At 40.0% G+C, this 19,722-nt stretch overlaps 2 protein-coding genes across 2 annotated transcripts in view; both read right to left on the bottom strand.

Moving 5' to 3' along the window:
* The window catches only part of LOC117506525 (nuclear factor of activated T-cells, cytoplasmic 2-like), a 31,605-nt gene extending 25,171 nt beyond the window's left edge, over positions 1-6,434 (bottom strand). Inside the window, 3 exon segments of the mRNA XM_034166022.1 lie at positions 703-874; positions 1,750-2,731; positions 6,170-6,434. Coding sequence (XP_034021913.1) covers positions 703-874; positions 1,750-2,731; positions 6,170-6,281 — 1,266 coding nt within the window. The 5' untranslated portion in view covers positions 6,282-6,434.
* A 6,370-nt stretch (positions 6,435-12,804) lies between these two features.
* Positions 12,805-19,722, bottom strand: part of LOC117507739 (1,25-dihydroxyvitamin D(3) 24-hydroxylase, mitochondrial) — a 95,673-nt gene continuing 88,755 nt past the window's right edge. The window contains exons 12-13 of the mRNA XM_034167552.1: positions 13,378-13,494; positions 12,805-13,241 (exon numbers count right to left, since the gene is read on the bottom strand). Of these exons, the coding sequence (XP_034023443.1) occupies positions 13,384-13,494 (111 nt within the window). The 3' untranslated portion in view covers positions 12,805-13,241; positions 13,378-13,383. The remainder of the gene's footprint in view (positions 13,242-13,377; positions 13,495-19,722) is intronic.

The following is a 19,722-nucleotide window of genomic DNA, read 5'->3' as shown; positions in this document are numbered from 1 at the left end:
ATCCAAAGTTGTCTTCAACTTTGGATGCTGTAACTCCATACTTACTACTACTTTCGCAGTTTGTGAAATAACCAAACCAAGTAACCATGCTACCTTTCTTCACCGTCATCTTGGTTTGAACTTAGGCAGATGTTCTTCACCATATCTACATGCTTAAATGCATTGACCTTCTCCGCAATGGGTTATTGGATATTTGCTTCAATGCGTAGTTGAATGAAATGATCATGAGCGTACATGAAGAGAAAATAATGTATTTTTCCAGTATAGTATTACAGTAGACTAACACTGATAATCTATTTTGGAGCAGTTTATATTTCAGTCATGCAGAATTTTGTAAAATCAGATGATAAGCTAATATGGTAGCTATCGTTTTATGGTGAACACATTTTTTAACACTATATGTTTGATGCCATTTCCTCTTGCCATTGCTTGTGCAGGAAATGTTGACAAGTCAGTTAACAGTTTGTGGGAGTAATAAGACTTTTTATTCATTTGCATGTTGAATTTACAGAAAAACATTACCCAGAAAACATCAACCCACATTTACAATCTCTTTTTTTTTCTGCTGGAAAGTGGCACTGACACAGATATATGAAGCCACGGAGACCTTTCTTTGTTTCCTGCATGCTTTTTTCTGTGTCATTTCTTCCCCGTTTCTTTCCCCTCATCACATTCAGACAAACAAGCAAGCAAATAAAGCACCTGAACTTCCGGATTTCCTCCGTTGGATGTCTTGACAGCTCCTCGGCTGCCCTCAGTCTCATAGTGAGCTCTGTGGTGAGATCGAGGTTGCTGTTGGATAAGTAGTTCATACTCACTGGACCTACTGGGTAAAGGCCACTCTAAAGATGGAAGTGGGGCAACGGACAGACCACTGGGGGAAAGGAGGTTAGAATGTTAAGATGTCAGTCACATAGGTCACAAACAGGTGCATTATCTGTGTCGTGGGTGTTCATGAAATAGGGTTTATGCAATTATCTTTGCCATGGATGTCATGTGACCATTGTTTCTTTTGTTCTGGTTTTTTGGGGGGGCCTGTCAGAAGTATTATTTAAAGTATTTTGAGCCAGTCTCTGCACAGTCTGGTGGAATGTTCAGAGTCTGACATAGATGAAGAACCCTCCATTCAAGTTTAGTCAAGATCCAAATGGGGATTTTTTAATCATTTTGAAAAATAACTCGAACATGAAATGGGGTCTTTACTTTGACATTTCAATCAAATTTTCAAAGATGTTTTAGGCAGTTTATACAAAACATGATGCAATGTTTCAGTTTTATCAACAAGATCCACCCATTAAATTTTACATTGACTAAGGATCCAAGTGACAGAGTGGTCAGAGTGAACAGAAGAATCTGCTGTGCTGTCTCACTGGACCAACTACTTGTAGCTGTTGTATGTGGCTGATTCTCCCGACAGGATACTGGAAATTCCCAGTGTCAGGTTCTGAAGGATGATTCACCACAGCTGGACCACTGAGTTTCAAGTGAAAATGCAATGATGGTGTGAAAGAACCAGGGTGGGTAAATCTGCATGATCTGTAGTGTTGAGGGTGAATTATTTAGGCAGGTGGAGACACTGTTCTCCTTATGTTGCAAGCAATCTTTGTTTCCATTTAGGGGGCAGGCACAGAACTCCAGTATTGGTGGGCCTTGTTTTAAGTACATGCATCTTTCTAGTATATTATGTGTCTGCTTTAATTGTATGAAAAAAATTTTCTGTTGTTAAAAATGAAAGAATAATCAACACACCTTAATGTGCCATGGAGGGCTGGATGAGGAGGAGGAGGCCATACAGTTGGGACCATATAAAAGATCTCAGACATGGACTCAGCTCCAACCCTGCCTGTCCAGTCTTGCTTGGCATTCCAGTCATACCCATCTCCATACACACAGTCCGTTCCCTGAGCTTGACTATATCCACTGTGCACCATGGCACATGCCTTTTCTCTAGGTAGACTGGCATTGAGACTGCTCAGGATCTCCTCCAGTCCCATGGAGGATGTCTGAGGTTGATGATGAAACTCATCTTGTGCCTGGTAGTTGTGAACATAGTAGGTTCCCTGCTGTTCATGAGGTGAGGGTTTAGGGCTGGGACTCCGCGAACGCTGCTGAACAGGACTGATCCCTTGACATGAATGGACCTGGTCATAAGTACGCTTCCCCTTTGGTGAGGAAGACCTGGAGCGCTGATGGGGAAGCGGTGAAGTGGTGCGCTGGTGCTGTGGCAAGAGAAAGGTCTCCTCTGTGATGCTTGTACGTGGTGAGGCTCCAGGAGAGGAGTGGGCTGAAGAAGTGTGGATGGCTTGGAGGCCTGGACACAGGTCTAAGGCTGACAACCCGGTTCCACAAGCACCACCATTAGGGGAAACGCATGGTGAAGCTAAAGGGGAGTATGTCTCGGCCGGCCAGCCTGTGGAGGAGTTGCTGCTGGCAGGGCTCACACACTCCCTGTAGATTCCCAGAGCTTTGGAACCAGAGCTGGGCTCTAAGTTTTGAGAGCTGAGAGAATCACCTGAAGGTGTGATCTCAATCCTTGGGCTGGGAGCAGGAATGTTTCCTGGTCTTGATGTGAGACCTGGAGTTTCAAAGCCTTCCACAGAAAGAGTTTCTGTGGCAAGACTATTAGAAGAGAGGTTCTGAGCTGAGGATGTCTCATTTGAAGTGGAGACGTACGTAGATTGATTGTCGACCGCTAACAAAGGAGGTTGGTTGGTGTTCTGAAGGGGAGGAACTAAACAGATGATAGAATTAGTACATTTCTATAAAATGTATATGTGCACAATATATTTATCTCTGTCTGTGCATATTGAAAGGTTCCTGCCACAAACAAAGTTATGGCTTGAAACAGCACATTTTAGACCATTTTCACGCTTAATAATTCTTAAATGCCAACACTGTAAATAAAACCCTAAATTAGAAACAGCTGGAATCATATGGAAAATACAACATAAAAATGTTGTAATATTTACACTTCCTTTTACTTCTGTTTCATTGCAGACAGTATGAACAAAATATTTTGTTTTGTGTGGTTGACTTCATTTAATTTGTTAATACACCTTCATTCCTGCATTTCACACCTGCAACATATTCCAACAGAAGTTGTGACAAGGGTAAATTAGGGCTAATAATGGGGCAAAAAAATCAATAAAATATAATAAAATAAAATTAAGTAATGATGTTATTTCAAACAAGTGATGTGAACAGGTGGTTGTAATCATGATTTGGTCCAAAAACAGTATCCATAAAAGACTGAGTCTTTGAGGAGCAAAGAAGGGCAGATGATCTACAGGTTGTCAACTAATGCATGATACAATTATTAAATTTTTTAATGCAGCATTCATCAAAGAAAGATCAGAAAGGATTTTTGTTTATCCATCAACAGTGCATAATGTCATTAAATTATTCAAGGAATCTGGAGGAATTTCAGTGTGTAAAGGACAAGTGCACAAGCATCAGCTGAATATCCCTCAGACTGAACTGCATCAAGATGCGTCATTCATCAATAGCTGATATAACCGCATGAGCAAGGAATTACTTTGGGAAACCATTGTCATGCACTACAGTATGGAGTTACATTCACACATGCTACAACATACTTAAAACTTTACTGTACTCAGAGGCAACTAGGTTGGGCCATCCCACAGTGGAAATGTGTATTGTGGTAAGACAAATCAGTATTCCAGATCTTCTTCATTCACTTTGTCATCAGCAACAAATCTCAAAGGCAGGCTCTGGCACGGTATGGGGTTGTGTCAGTGCCACTGGAAAAGGTAACTTATACTTCTGTGATGGCAGCATTAATACAGAAAAATACATTGAGATTTTAGAGCAACACATGCTGCATTTTTCAATAAGACATTGCAAAACTATGTTCTGCACACATTACAAAAACATGGCTGTGGCGGGAGTGGGTATGGATACTGGAGTGTCCTGCTTCCAGTCCCAACCTGCCTTCCAGACAAAATATGTGGAGAATTTTGAAATGAAAAATGTAACAACAGTGACCCCGTACTGTTGCACACCTTATACAATATGTTTGCAGTAAGAATGGAACAAAATAACACTTGAAATTGTTTATTGTATTGCAATAACAAATGTCTTTTAAGTGTTGTGAGAAGGAATGGCAACATTACATAGTGGTAAATGCTTTAGTGTCCCAACTTTTGGGAAATGTAAGGATAACTGCATTATTTATTTTATTTGATATATATATATATATATATATATATATATATATATATATATATATATATATATATATATATATATATATATATATATATATATATATAGTAGTGTTCAGAATAATAGTAGTGCTATGTGACTAAAAAGATTAGTCACAAGGTTTTTAAAAGGTTTTGAGTACATTTCTTATTGTTGCATGGGAAACAAGGTACCAGTAGATTCAGTAGATTCTTACAAATCCAACAAGAACAAGCATTCATGATATGCACACTCTTAAGGCTATGAAATTGGGCTATTAGTAAAAAAAGTAGAAAAGGGGGTGTTCACAATAATAATAGCATCTGCTGTTAGGTTAGCTAGGCTTTTTCAAGAGAGGTTCTATCACAGCTCTATTATAAAAGATGGGCACATTGCCGGAAACAAGCATGCTATTGACAATATCTAAAACAGCATGCCCAGTGGTATTCCACACTTCTTTAAAAAGGCAAGTAGGAATACAATCTGTGGGACAAGTTGGTACCTACAGTAGTGTTCAGAATAATAGTAGTGCTATGTGACTAAAAAGATTAATCCAGGTTTTGAGTATATTTCTTACTGTTACATGGGAAACAAGGTACCAGTAGATTCAGTAGATTCTCACAAATCCAACAAGACCAAGCTGTTGATGCTACAAACTCAAAACTATTATGTTCAAACTGCTTTTTTTTTAGCAATCCTGTGAATCACTAAACTAGTATTTGGTTGTATAACCACAGTTTTTCATGATTTCTTTACATCTGCGAGGTATTAATTTTGTTGGTTTGGAAGCAAGATTTTGCTCCTTTACTAGTGTGCTTGGGGTCATTGTCTTATTGAAACACCCATTTCAAGGGCATGTCCTCTTGTGCATAAGGCAACATGACCTCTTCAAGTATTTTGACATATCCAAACTGATCCATGATACCTGGTATGCGATATATAGGCCCAACACCATAGTAGGAGAAATATGCCCATATCATGATGCTTGCACCACCATGCTTCAGTGTCTTCACTGTGAACTGTGGCTTGAATTCAGAGTTTGGGAGTCGTCTCACAAACTGTCTGCGGCCCTTGGACCCAAAAAGAACAATTTTACTCTCATCAGTCCACAAAATATTCCTCCATTTCTCTTTAGGCCAGTTGATGTGTTCTTTGGCAAATTGTAACCTCTTCTACACAGAGGGACTTTGCGGGGGATTCTTGCAAATAAATTAGCTTCACACAGGCGTCTTCTAACTGCCACAGCACTTACAGGTAACTCCAGACTGTCTTTGATCATCCTGGAGCTGATCAATGGGTGAGCCTTTGCCATTCTGGTTATTCTTCTATCCATTTTGATGGTTGTTTTCTGTTTTCTTCCACACGTCTCTGGTTTTTTTTGTCCATTTTAAAGCATTGGAGATCATTGTAGATGAACAGCCTATAATTTTTTTGCACCTGCGTATAAGTTTTCCCCTCTCCAATCAACTTTTTAATCAAACTACACTGTTCTTCTGAACAATGTCTTGAACATCCCATTTTCCTCAGGCTTTCAAAGAGAAAAGCATGTTCAACAGGTGCTGGCTTCATCCTTAAATAGGGGACACCTGATTCACACCTGTTTGTTCCACAAAAGGACGAACTCACTGACTGAATGCCACACTGCTATTATTGTGAACACCCCCTTTTCTACTTTTTTTTACTAATAGTACAATTTCATAGCCTTAAGAGTGTGCATATCATGAATGCTCGGTCTTGTTAGATTTGTGAGAATCTACTGAATCTACTGGTACCTTGTTTCCCATGTAACAATAAGAAATATACTCAAAACCTGGATTAATCTTTTTAGTCACACAGCACTACTATTATTCTGAACACTACTGTATATCACACTTCTTGATAAAAGGGGTTTACAACATTAGTGTCTGACAGCTACTGACTATCATAAAGTACACATTTGAATTTTGTGTTTAAAAAAAATGCTCACCTGTATCACATCCTGGAAAATCTTCTGCAGGAGGATTATACAAGAACAGATCAGCAAAGTCCAACTCTTCTTGATTTATGTCTTGACCAAAACTCAAACTTCCAGAAGTCATGTTGTGATAATATTTTTCAAAAACAGTGTGCAAACTTGATCATCCAAATTGTGTACATATGCAAAGTAATGATGGCAAAAACTCAGTTTGCTGTTTTGACTTTGGCAGCTGCTCGAACAAACTGAAAACCCAGCGAGGAGACACTTCCTGTCACCTCTGTCGATCACATGCAGGCAGGACCTGCCTCTCTGTGTGCAACTCAAACTCCCACCTAGAAACTCAGAGAAATCAACATTCCAAAATGCAGATTATTGCCCAATCATACTGGTTTTCTTTAGTACAAATTAAAGCGTAGTGACACATATATCTATTTAAAGAAGTGAAATATTCTCTGGGTTTTGGCTTGAATGTGTCACCATTATAGACCATGTGGTAGTAATTTGTTGTTGCAGAAAAACACACCAGGTGGCAGCAAAATCTGATGCAATCTGCTTGTGCAGCTTCATCTTTTATAATGGTTTTCAATATTTTATATTTTGCCGTAATAATGTTTGCAATGGTCACTGCATAAAAGTAAGGACGGGTTTTTGCAGAGGTAGGTTTTGGGAAAGAACAAAATGATGTATCTGCGTAGGAAACATTTTGTGTTGATAGTTTTCTGATCGCCACTGCAGGGGCAGAGGTTATGTGATTGCCATGTTTGTCTGTTTTCTGAATTTAGGAAATATATTTAATGGTAGAGGATAAATTTGACAAATGTGGTTCAACCTTCAGTCGCTGTCACACCATGTGATGAGAAGTGCATTTATGTGTTGCTCAGTGGTTTCCTGCAGCTCTTGTGACCTTGAGCTTCTGGGGATTTTGCTTCTGTGTAAGTTTGCAGACTATACTTAAATACATTCACATTTTACAAGCTTAGTCATATTTAACCATCCTTAGTAATCACACTTCTCCACTCTGGTGACACATGCAGTTCGTATACTTGCATCCAATAGAAAAGATCCAGGGATTGAGGACACTTATGCCCCATTTTCCTTATGCATCTGGAATTGTGTCATGAAGGACATTCGGTGTTAAACTTGTGCCAAATCAACATGCAGATCTACACATGGTTTGCTTTGGTGATGCTGGACAAAATGGGAGAAGCCAAATGAAGTTATTTGTTAGCAATCAGGCCTCTAAGTGCTCTACCCATCTTTGATTATTGTGTCTTCCATGAGAAAGCCTGTTTTCCACAAATTTGTTGCAGGCAGAATGACTGAGAGTGAAAAGGGCAGCTATCTTGAAACTCTAAATAAAAGTGAGCTGTCATTTGCTGCACCTGCAGTTGTATAGTGTAGTTATTAATGTGCTATTGTAATATATGAGTCGCAGCAGATTTTGTCTGTCTCCATTTTCAAACTGTCAGATTTCGTCTGTCTCCATTTTCAACCTGTCCTTTGCAGCTTCCACTGTCACACCAACCACCTGCATAAACCTCCTTTTTGACCTCATTCTTCTTCTCCTGCCTGGTTGCTCCATCCTCATCATCCTTCTTCCTATATACACTGGGTCCCTCCTCTAAACCATCTCAATCTTGCATGTCTGGCTTTGTCTCCAAAGCAGCCAACCTGTGCTGTCACGGCTGTAGCCTTGGTCACATAAGTGAACAAAAAAGTGAACTTTGAATAAGATTCAACTGCATCTAATATTGTATGTAAAATGACAAACTAAACAATATTCTATTTTGTTTCAAAAAGCAAAGGATGAATGAGACCAATGCTGTCTGCCTGTCTATCAAAAGTGAAAGCACACATCTCTTTCTGTAGGTACGTGGTTGGAAAAGCGGTTGTGTAAACCAGCTATAAGTTCAAACCTCACCAGCACTTGTTGTTCTTCTTTAACTTAAGGTCTTTGTTCCAATCCAATCCAATCCACCTATTCATATAGCACATTTTACCAACACAAAGTATCCAAAGTGCTGCACAGAAAACCAAATAACACTAATTAGAAGAAGAAAAAGAAAAAAGAAAATACAATTAAAATGCCACATACAGTAAAACAATTACAATCAATATGAAAAAAAAATCTGACATAAAATGCACTTTAACAAAATAGTGAGTCAGAGGACCACAAAATTCTTATGCCGGGTTAAACACCAGTGAGTAAAAATACATTTTAAAATGAAATTTAAAAACATCAATAGATGGAGCTGTTTTAATGTGTGAAGGAAGAGAATTCCACAATTTGGGGCCAACCACTGAAAAGGCCTGGAACTGGCTCTCAGACCTAAGCGAACATGTGGGAATGTAAGGGACAATGAGGTCTGCGATGTATGCAGGCACCAGTCCATGCAAAGCTTTATAAACAAACAGCAAAATTTTAAAATCAATTCTAAAATGAACAGGAAGCCAGTGCAATGCAATTAAAATGGGAGTGATGTGCTCTCTACGACGTGTGCCGGTTAAAAGATGAGCAGCAGAATTTTGGACTAACTGTAAGCGTGACAAGTTTGCTTGACTAATCCCAGTGTACAACGCGTTACAGTAGTCAAGATGTGTGGAGATAAAATCATGGGTCACTTGTTCAAAATCACTGAGAGTTAAAAACCAGTTTAAGGCGAGATAAAACCTGAAGTTGATAAAAACTAGACTTAACAACGGCATTTATTTGCCTGTCAAATCTAAAATCACCATTAAGTATGATGCCAAGGCTGGTGACAGTAGGCTTGATGAACTGTTGATAAGAGTCCAAGTCAGAATTAAAAATAAAAGCAGAGTTAGTCTTAAAAACAACAATTTCTGTCTTGGACTAATTTAGATTTAAAAAGTTGTCAACTGGCATCAGGCATTTATGGGGACATAAATTTGCGAGTCATCTGCATAAAAATGGTAAGACACACCGTGGTTTTTAAAAATTTTTCCGAGTGGCAGGAGATACAAAGAGAACAATATATGCCCAAGGATAGACCCCTGGGGTACTCCACAAGACAATGGGACTTGTGAGGAGAAAAAGTCCCCAACTTTATCAGAATAGGACCTTTCAAACAAGTAGGACCTAAACCAGGTGAGTTTTATCCCCCTGACACCAACACAATGTCCGAAACGAGAAAGTAAGATGTTGTGGTTGACTGTGTAAAACACAGCTGTAAGATCTAAAAGCAAAAGAACAGGTGCATTTCCAGAGTCAGTAAATAAAAGCAAATCATTAAAGATCTTTAAAAGTGCTGTCTCTGTTCTATGAAAAGGCTTATAGCCAGACTGAAAGCCGTCCATGACATTGTGTGGTAAAAAAGACTGAAATTGTACTAACACAATTTTTTCTAAACTTTTTGATAGAAAAGGAAGCTTAGATATAGGTCTGTAGTTTGCAGCATTTTGTGCATCCAAGCTAGGCTTTTTCAAGAGAGGTTCTATCACAGCTCTATTATAAAAGATGGGCACATTGCTGGAAACAAGCATGTTATTGACAATATCTAAAACAGCATGCCCAGTGGTATTCCATACTTCTTTAAAAAGGCAAGTAGGAATACAATCTGTGGGACAAGTTGATACCTACAGTAGTGTTCAGAATAATAGTAATGCTATGTTACTAAAAAGATTAATCCAGGTTTTGAGTATATTTCTTATTGTTACATGGGAAATAAGGTACCAGTAGATTCAATAGATTCTCACAAATCCAACAAGACCAAACTGTTGATGCTACAAACTCAAAACTATTATGTTCAAACTGCTTTTTTAGCAATCCTGTGAATCACTAAACTAATATTTAGTTGTATAACCACAGTTTTTCATGATTTCTTCACATCTGCGAGGCATTAATTTTGTTGGTTTTGAACCAAGATTTTGCTTGTTTACTAGTGTGCTTGGGGTCATTGTCTTGTTGAAACACCCATTTCAAGGGCATGTCCTCTTCAGCATAAGGCAACATGACCTCTTCAAGTATTTTGACATATCCAAACTGATCCATGATACCTGGTATGTGATATATAGGCCCAACACCATAGTAGGAGAAACATGCCCATATCATGATGCTTGCACCACCATGCTTCACTGGCTTCACTGTGAACTGTGGCTTGAATTCAGAGTTTGGGGGTCGTCTCACAAGCTGTCTGTGGCCCTTGGACCTAAAAAGAACAATTTTACTCTCATCGGTCCACAAAATATTCCTCCATTTCTCTTTAGGCCAGTTGATGTGTTCTTTGGCAAATTGTAACCTCTTCTGCACGTCTTTTATTTAACAGAGGGACTTTGCGGGGGATTCTTGCAAATAAATTAGCTTCACACAGGCATCTTCTGTCACAGCACTTACAGGTAACTCCAGACTGTCTTTGATCATCCTGGAGCTGATCAATGGGTGAGCCTTTGCCATTCTGGTTATTCTTCTATCCATTTTGATGGTTGTTTCCTGTTTTCTTCCACACGTCTCTGTTTTTTTGTCCATTTTAAAGCATTGGAGATCATTGTAGATGAACAGCCTATAATTTTTTGCACCTGCGTATAAGTTTTCCCCTATCCAATCAGCTTTTTAATCAAACTACGCTGTTCATCTGAACAATGTCTTGAACATCCCATTTTCCTCAGGCTTTCAAAGAGAAAAGCATGTTCAACAGGTGCCTTAAATAGGGGACACCTGATTCACACCTGTTTGTTCCACAAAACTGACGAACTCACTGACTGAATGCCACACTACTATTATTGTGAACACCCCCTTTTCTACTTTTTTTTTTTACTAATAGCCCAATTTCATAGCCTTAAGAGTGTGCAAATCATGAATGCTTGGTCTTGTTGGATTTGTGAGAATCTACTGAATCTACTGGTACCTTGTTTCCCATGTAACAATAAGAAATATACTCAAAACCTGGATTAATCTTTTTAGTCACATAGCACTGCTATTATTCTGAACACTACTGTACAACTGTCTAACAGTCTCAGAGAGGTCTGAAAGTGAGACAGTGTCAAACTGTCAGTGACAGTGCATCACAGCAAGAAGGCCTGGGTTTGGTTCCCACCTGGCCCTTTCTGTGTGGATGTGTTGTTCATGTTAGAGTGCCTTGATAGAGTGGCGATATGACAAGTCGAAAAAAAATTGGTCACGTGACCCATGGTGCCATCTTTGGTTCAAAATAGCTGTCTGTCTGCATGGAAATCTAGCTTTTTTTTTTTTTTTTTTTTTTATTCGCTGAAAATGCTGGGTTGTTGTGCATTTGGAGGCACAAATAGACACAACAAGAGCTTCAAGATGTACAGATTCTCTTCAGATCCAAACAGAAGAAACATTTGGGAAAATAAAGTCAGCTGTGTGGGATGGAAGCGACTTCATCATCAAAGTTTTGAGAGGTAAATTTATTGTTCAGTCCCATGTACAGTAAAACTCACCTAAACCGTCATCATATAAACTGGATATTCACAGTCACCGAACAAAAAAAGTCCCAAAGTTTTTGTATTGTTTCCATGTCATGAACACCGTATGTAACGGATTTTGTACAGTGGATTTTTCGCTCACAACAGATAAAATGTCCCGTCCGATCGCAATGTATTTCCATTAAACCCCTCGCATGTGGGACCGGAGTCATTTCTGTGATTAAAAGCCCGAACATTCATTTTTTTCAAATGGTGTTCAGACTGGGACCTGAAGCCTGACGTGCACCTGTTAATTCAGATGCAAACAGCTGTGATTTCACACGTTTCTGCTTTCAGTCCTTTGTCTCCCATCATATTATAACAGTTTTTATCGCGCACATGCTGATAAATGGATCAGAAAAGTCCACACATTTACAGCACGAAGTCGGTAAAAGTGGAAAATGTTCAGCTTTCCTTTGAATTGGAGGTGATGATTGTAGAAAGAAAAGCTTGTCATGTCCATGTCATGTCATTGCATGACACGGAGTTACAGCTGTGCAGCTGCATAAATCAGGCTTTAAATTAAATAAATCATCATAAATTGTAAATTTTTGTAAATTTGATAGCTTAACTATTTTTATATTTATTTTGATAGCGCCTGGACCTGGATGCATTGCTTATGTGGTTAAATTATTTTAAAAAATGTTGAAAACATAAAAGGTTCATTCAGTAGTTCAGTGCAGTTTGAACCAAAATGGCGCAATGTTCTGAGATGACACCACTCTGTCTAATCAAGACACTCTAGTTCACGTGGGTGCTCCAGGTGCTCCGACGTCCTCCCATATCCAAAGACATGCAGGTTAGATGCATTAGAAACTTGAAATTGACCTTTAGGTGTGTTTGTTTGTCAGACTGGTGTCCTGTCCAGGGTGTATTCTGCCTCATGCAATATGGCTTCTGGGATAGGCTCCAGCCCCACCATGACCCTTATTTCGAGCAAGCGCATCAAGAAGATGGATGGATGTTGCAGGTTCAACACCTAAAATATATGGAATATATGGAATTTGATGACATTTCAGGTTTGTTTGACTGCATACAGAACCTTTTAAATTATTTGAATAATAAAAATTTATTACAAATATAAATGCAGAATTTTTGTAAGAATATTAAGCTTTTGTTATGTTTCAGTAAAAAGTGTCCTTGTGGTCTTTTACCACTTAAATCAGTATCAATTTTAAAACTAAATCCAGACGAAGATAATATATGGTTGCAGTAACTGTATTTCTGATTTCACTGTATTTAAATGAATAAAATACAAATCTACTCAAAACAGTGTACATGTACATCATTATAACACTGTAAATGCAATTCATATGTACATAAAGAAAAACATGCATTATATAACAGCAAAATAAGCTATAAAATCTTACATTTTGTGTCCAAAGCAAAACATTTCATTAAGATTTTAAGACAGCTGCCTTGTTACACAACAACTGGCATTTTCATCACTCATTAACTGCATTAAGTATAAGTTTTAAATAGTGTTATGTACAATTGTGAGGTATTTTTTGAATGATTACATGTATAATAATTTGTCTATTTACAGAGCAGCATTACAGGGAGTCAACGGCCCGTCAAGGCCAAGGCAGCAGAGGTATCGTCTTTCTCTTACAAGATCGAGTAAAGGTGAACGTGAAACCTGAACAAGAAGAGAATAAAGAAACAATGAATGAGCGTAAAAGCTTTTGTCCTTGCAGTGGAAGAGAGGACATCAGCAAAGTGAAATCGGACAAATATTAAACAGCAAAGATGTAGTGAATTTAACATGAACACACCTTATCTCATCTGCTGATGAAGGCGACGGGTAGCTCTCTGTTGGGCACCAGCAGTCCAGAATGGATCATGTCAAGTGGCTTGTTGTCTGTTGCCACAATCTCAAAGTCTCTCACCAGCTGACAAAAAAAAGAACAAACACATTTTATCTAATGAGTAAGAGGGTTATGTGTGAGAAAAAAATACTTTTGGCTACCAATAATGACATTTTGTTTAATGTTTGAGATATCAGTTGCCAGAGATATATACGGTATTACATCTTTTTTTGTCTTTTATGGGTTTTTAGGTGTGTTCACATTATTGCAGCTTGGTACTCCACATACTGCTGTGGAATGTTTTTTTTTTTCTTTCATTGCTAAACAGGAGGAGTATCACTTGCACCGTGATTGAACGTCAGCTATGATATTTTGGCCATGTGACACATTTGTTTGAGGACCCAGCACAGCGTTCATGTTTCACCTGGCTGTTGCAGATAGAGGGTTATTTTCGAGAGGTGTGGATGAACCAATTGTTTGTCTGGGTGGTTGCCATCCAGAACCCAAGACTATTCCATACTGTGGTGGACACAGCGACGGTTAGGGGCATCTGTAGATGCTTCTCAACCTGACCTGACTTGATTGTTAAGCATTGCTAGCCTTAGCCATGTCATTAGCTGCACTTTCAAAAGAAAAAAAAAACAAAAAACTCTTGTCATGATGGGAAACTAAATTGTTGCACAACTGAGTGAATTATGATGCATCTGAGCATTAACACCTTCTTCATTGTGATTACAGTCACAGCCATACTGCAAACTCATCGGTTCAGCATAAAAGGTCAGTATGTTACATGATCATATTTCCTCAAAGTTGTGAAAAATGCATCTCATTTATTTGTGCAAGATTGCTGCAACACATCACATACACAATAAGGGAGGGGGCACACACATCATGTTTTACAGTGATAATGTAACCAACACATTAACCATGCAGGTTTGACTGACATATTATATAATGCCCGAATAGATCCTTGTCCTTTGATTGGTGGTTTGTATGTCAGGTGATATTGATCATTAATCCAATTTGCCATTGTGCTCCATTTAGCACGCAATTTTGGTTCCATTTTGTGTGCAAATTTGGTTCTGTATGATTTGTACTATTGCACACTGTGACCATTGTATACACTGCAACCACCGTGCGTGCACACGAGTGGTGACAGCACTTAGCAAATTATTGATGCTGCTCATTCTTCTTACACAAAAGAAAAAACAAATCCAGTATGCTATCTATTTAAGCATAAAAATTCAAAAAGAAAAAATAATAATATAGCACCTTCAACTGCACCACAGACTAAAACAGTTAAATGTGGTCTATTAAACATTAGGTCTCTCTCTTCTAAGTCCCTGTTAGTAAATGATATAATAATTGATAAACATATTGATTTATTCTGCCTAACAGAAACCTGGTTACAGCAGGATGAATATGTTAGTTTAAATGAGTCAACACCCCCGAGTCACACTAACTGCCAGAATGCTCGTAGCACGGGCCGAGGGGGAGGATTAGCAGCAATCTTCCATTCCAGCTTATTAATTAATCAAAAACCCAGACAGAGCTTTAATTCATTTGAAAGCTTGACTCTTAGTCTTGTCCATCCAAATTGGAAGTCCCAAAAACCAGTTTTATTTGTTATTATCTATCGTCCACCTGGTCGTTACTGTGAGTTTCTCTGTGAATTTTCAGACCTTTTGTCTGACTTAGCGCTTAGCTCAGATAAGATAATTATAGTGGGCGATTTTAACATCCACACAAATGCTGAGAATGACAGCCTCAACACTGCATTTAATCTATTATTAGACTCAACTGGCTTTGCTCAAAATGTAAATGAGTCCACCCACCACTTTAATCATATCTTAGATCTTGTTCTGACTTATGGTATGGAAATTGAAGACTTAACAGTATTCCCTGAAAACTCCCTTCTGTCTGATCATTTCTTAATAACATTTACATTTACTCTGATGGACTACCCAGCAGTGGGGAATAAGTTTCATTACACTAGAAGTCTTTCAGAAAGCACTGTAACTAGGTTTAAGGATATGATTCCTTCTTTATGTTCTCTAATGCCATATACCAACACAGTGCAGAGTAGCTACCTAAACTCTGTGAGTGAGATAGAGTATCTCGTAAATAGTTTTACATCCTCATTGAAGACAACTTTGGATGCTGTAGCTCCTCTGAAAAAGAGAGCCTTAAATCAGAAGTGCCTGACTCCGTGGTATAACTCACAAACTTGCAGCTTAAAGCAGATATTGCGTCTCACTACTTTAGAAGATCTTCACTTAGCCTGGAAAAAGAGTCTGTTGCTCTATAAAAAAGCCCTCCGTAAAGCTAGGACATCTTACTACTCATCACTAATTGAAGAAAATAAGAACAACCCCAGGTTTCTTTTCAGCACTGTAGCCAGGCTGACAAAGAGTCAGAGCTCTATTGAGCCGAGTATTCCTTTAACTTTAACTAGTAATGACTTCATGACTTTCTTTGCTAATAAAATTTTAACTATTAGAGAAAAAAATTACTCATAACCATCTTCTATCTCACTATCTTTGGCTGCTTTCAGTGATGCCGGGATTTGGTTAGACTCTTTCTCTCCGATTGTTCTGTCTGAGTTATTTTCATTAGTTACTTCATCCAAACCATCAACATGTCTATTAGACCCCATTCCTACCAGGCTGCTCAAGGAAGCCCTACCATTAATTAATGCTTCGATCTTAAATATGATCAATCTATCTTTATTAGTTGGCTATGTACCACAGGCTTTTAAGGTGGCAGTAATTAAACCATTACTTAAAAAGCCATCACTTGACCCAGCTATCTTAGCTAATTATAGGCCAATCTCCAACCTTCCTTTTCTCTCAAATTCTTGAAAGGGTAGTTGTAAAACAGCTAACTGATCATCTGCAGAGGAATGGTCTATTTGAAGAGTTTCAGTCAGGTTTTAGAATCCATCATAGTACAGAAACAGCATTAGTGAAGGTTACAAATGATCTTCTTTCTTACGGTATTGCTTAAATTTTCATTGTTACGCAGATGATACCCAGCTTTATCTATCCATGAAGCCAGAGGACACACACCAATTAGCTAAACTGCAGGATTGTCTTACAGACATAAAGACATGGATGACCTCTAATTTCCTGCTTTTAAACTCAGATAAAACTGAAGTTATTGTACTTGGACCCACAAATCTTAGAAACATGGTGTCTAACCAGATCCTTACTCTGGATGGCATTACCCTGACCTCTGGTAATACTGTGAGAAATCTTGGAGTCACTTTTGATCAGGATATGTCATTCAATGCGCATATTAAACAAATATGTAGGACTGCTTTTTTGCATTTGCGCAATATCTCTAAAATTAGAAAGGTCTTGTCTCAGAGTGATGCTGAAAAACTAATTCATGCATGTATTTCCTCTAGGCTGGACTATTGTAATTCATTATTATCAGGTTGTCCTAAAAGTTCCCTGAAAAGCCTTCAGTTAATTCAAAATGCTGCAGCTAGAGTACTGACAGGGACTAGAAGGAGAGAGCATATCTCACCCATATTGGCCTCTCTTCATTGGCTTCCTGTTAATTCTAGAATAGAATTTAAAATTCTTCTTCTTACTTATAAGGTTTTGAATAATCAGGTCCCATCTTATCTTAGGGACCTCATAGTACCATATCACCCCAATAGAGCGCTTCGCTCTCAGACTGCAGGCTTACTTGTAGTTCCTAGGGTTTGTAAGAGTAGAATGGGAGGCAGAGCCTTCAGCTTTCAGGCTCCTCTCCTGTGGAACCAGTTCCCAATTCAGATCAGGGAGACAGACACCCTCTCTACTTTTAAGATTAGGCTTAAAACTTTCCTTTTTGCTAAAGCTTATAGTTACGGCTGGATTGGGTGACCCTGAACCATCCCTTAGTTATGCTGCTATAGACGTAGACTGCTGGGGGGTTCCCATGATGCACTGAGTGTTTCTTTCTCTTTTTGCTCTGTATGCACCACTCTGCATTTAATCATTAGTGATTGATCTCTGCTCCCTTCCACAGCATGTCTTTTTCCTGGTTCTCTCCCTCAGCCCCAACCAGTCCCAGCAGAAGACTGCCCCTCCCTGAGCCTGGTTCTGCTGGAGGTTTCTTCCTGTTAAAAGGGAGTTTTTCCTTCCCACTGTCGCCAAGTGCTTGCTCACAGGGGGTCGTTTTGACCGTTGGGGTTTTTCCGTAATTATTGTATGGCTTTGCCTTACAATATAAAGCGCCTTGGGGCAACTGTTTGTTGTGATTTGGCACTATATAAATAAAATTGATTTGATTTGATTTGATTTGACATGCCTCTTCAACATCATGTGGCGATTGGGGACAGTGCCTCTGGATTGGCAGACCGGGGTGGTGGTCTCTCTGTTTAAGAAGGGGGACCGGAGGGTGTGTTCCAACTATAGGGAGATCACACTCCTCAGCCTCCCCGGTAAGGTCTATTCCAGAGTACTGGAAAGGAGTATTCGACCGATGGTCGAACCTCAGATTCAGGAGGAGCAGTGTGGTTTTCGTCCTGGTCGCGTCACACTGGACCAGCTCTACACGCTCCATCGGATGCTTGAGGGTTCATGGGAGTTCGCCAAACCAGTCCACATGTGTTTTGTGGATCTGGAGAAGGCGTTCAACCGTGTCCCTCTGGGCACCCTGTGGGGAGTGCTCCGGGAGTACGGGGTCCTTTGCTAAGGGCTATCCAGTCCCTGTACGACCGCAGCAGGAGCTTGGTTCGCATTGCCGGTAGTAAGTCAAACCTGTTTCCAGTGCACGTTGGCCTCCGCCAGGGCTGCCCTTTGTCACCGGTTCTGTTCATTATTTTTATGGACAGAATTTCTAGGTGCAGCCAGGGTGTAGAGGGGGTCTGGTTTGTGAACCACAGAATCTCGTCTCTGCTGTTTGCGGATGATGTGGTTCTGTTGGCTTTGTCAAATCAGGACCTTCAGCGTGCATTGGGCGGTTTGCAGCTGAGTGTGAAGCGTCCGGGATGAAAATCAGCACCTCCAAATCCGAGGCCATGGTTCTCGACCGGAAAAAGGTGCTTTGCCCTCTTCAGGTCGGTGGAGTGTCCTTGCCTCAAGTGGAGGAGTTTAAGTATCTTGGGGTCTTGTTCATGAGTGAGGGACGGATGGAGCGTTAGATCAATAGACGGATTGGTGCAGCATCTGCAGTGATGCGGTCGCTGTATCGGACCATTGTGGTGAAGAGAGAGTTGAGTACGGGGGCAAAGCTCTCGATTTACTGATCGATCTACGTTCCGATCCTCACCTATGGTCATGAGATTTGGCTCATGACCGAAAGATCGAGATCGCGAGTACAAGCGGCCGAGATGAGTTTCCTCCGCAGGGTGGCTGGGCGCTCCCTTAGAGATAGGGTGAGGAGCTCGGTCACTCGGGAGGAGCTTGGAATTGAGCCGCTGCTCCTCCACGTTGAAAGGAGTCAGTTGAGGTGGCTTGGGCATCTTTTCCGGATGCCCCCTGGACGCCTCACTGGACAGGTGTTCCGGGCACGTCCCATTGGGAGGAGGCCCCGGGGAAGACCCAGGACACGCTGGAGGGACTACATCTCTCGGCTGGCTTGGGAACGCCTTGGGGTTCCCCCGGAGGAGCTGGGGGAGGTGTGTGTGGATTGGAGGTCTGGGCGGCTTTGCTTGAGCTGCTGCCCCTGCGACCCGACTCTGGATAAAGCGGAAGAAAATGGATGGATGGATGGATGGAGTGTTTGGAACCTCTTGACGTCAAATGGCCAGTGACACGCACCAAAGTAATTGGTCCCTTTTCTGTTTCTAAATTAATAAAATATAAAATTTTTAGGCATTCTATAAAACAAATAATGAATGTTTCATGAGGTTCACTTCATTTAATGGAACATTCCATCTTTCACCTCATGAAATACGAGGGCTGTCAATAAAGTAACGGTCCTTTTTATTTTTTTCAAAAACTATATGGATTTCATTCATATGTTTTTACGTCAGACATGCTTGAACCCTCGTGCGCATGCGTGAGTTTTTCCACGCCTGTCGGTGACGTCATTCGCCTGTGAGCACTCCTTGTGGGAGGAGTCGTCCAGCCCCTCGTCGGAATTCCTTTGTCTGAGAAGTTGCTGAGAGACTGGCGCGTTGTTTGATCAAAATTTTTTCTAAACCTGTGAGACACATCGAAGTGGACACGGTTCGAAAAATTAAGCTGGTTTTCAGTGAAAATTTTAACAGCTGATGAGAGATTTTGAGGTGATTCTGTCGCTTTAAGGACTTTTCACGGTGTGAGACGTCGCGCAGCGCTCTCAGGCAGCGTCATCAGCCTGTTCAAGCTGAAA

Source organism: Thalassophryne amazonica, chromosome 3 (genome assembly GCF_902500255.1).
Source record: "Thalassophryne amazonica chromosome 3, fThaAma1.1, whole genome shotgun sequence".
NCBI classification, from domain to species: Eukaryota; Metazoa; Chordata; class Actinopteri; order Batrachoidiformes; family Batrachoididae; genus Thalassophryne; species Thalassophryne amazonica.
Note: the sequence above shows the minus strand (reverse complement) of the source record. Positions and strands in the feature narration are given on the sequence as shown.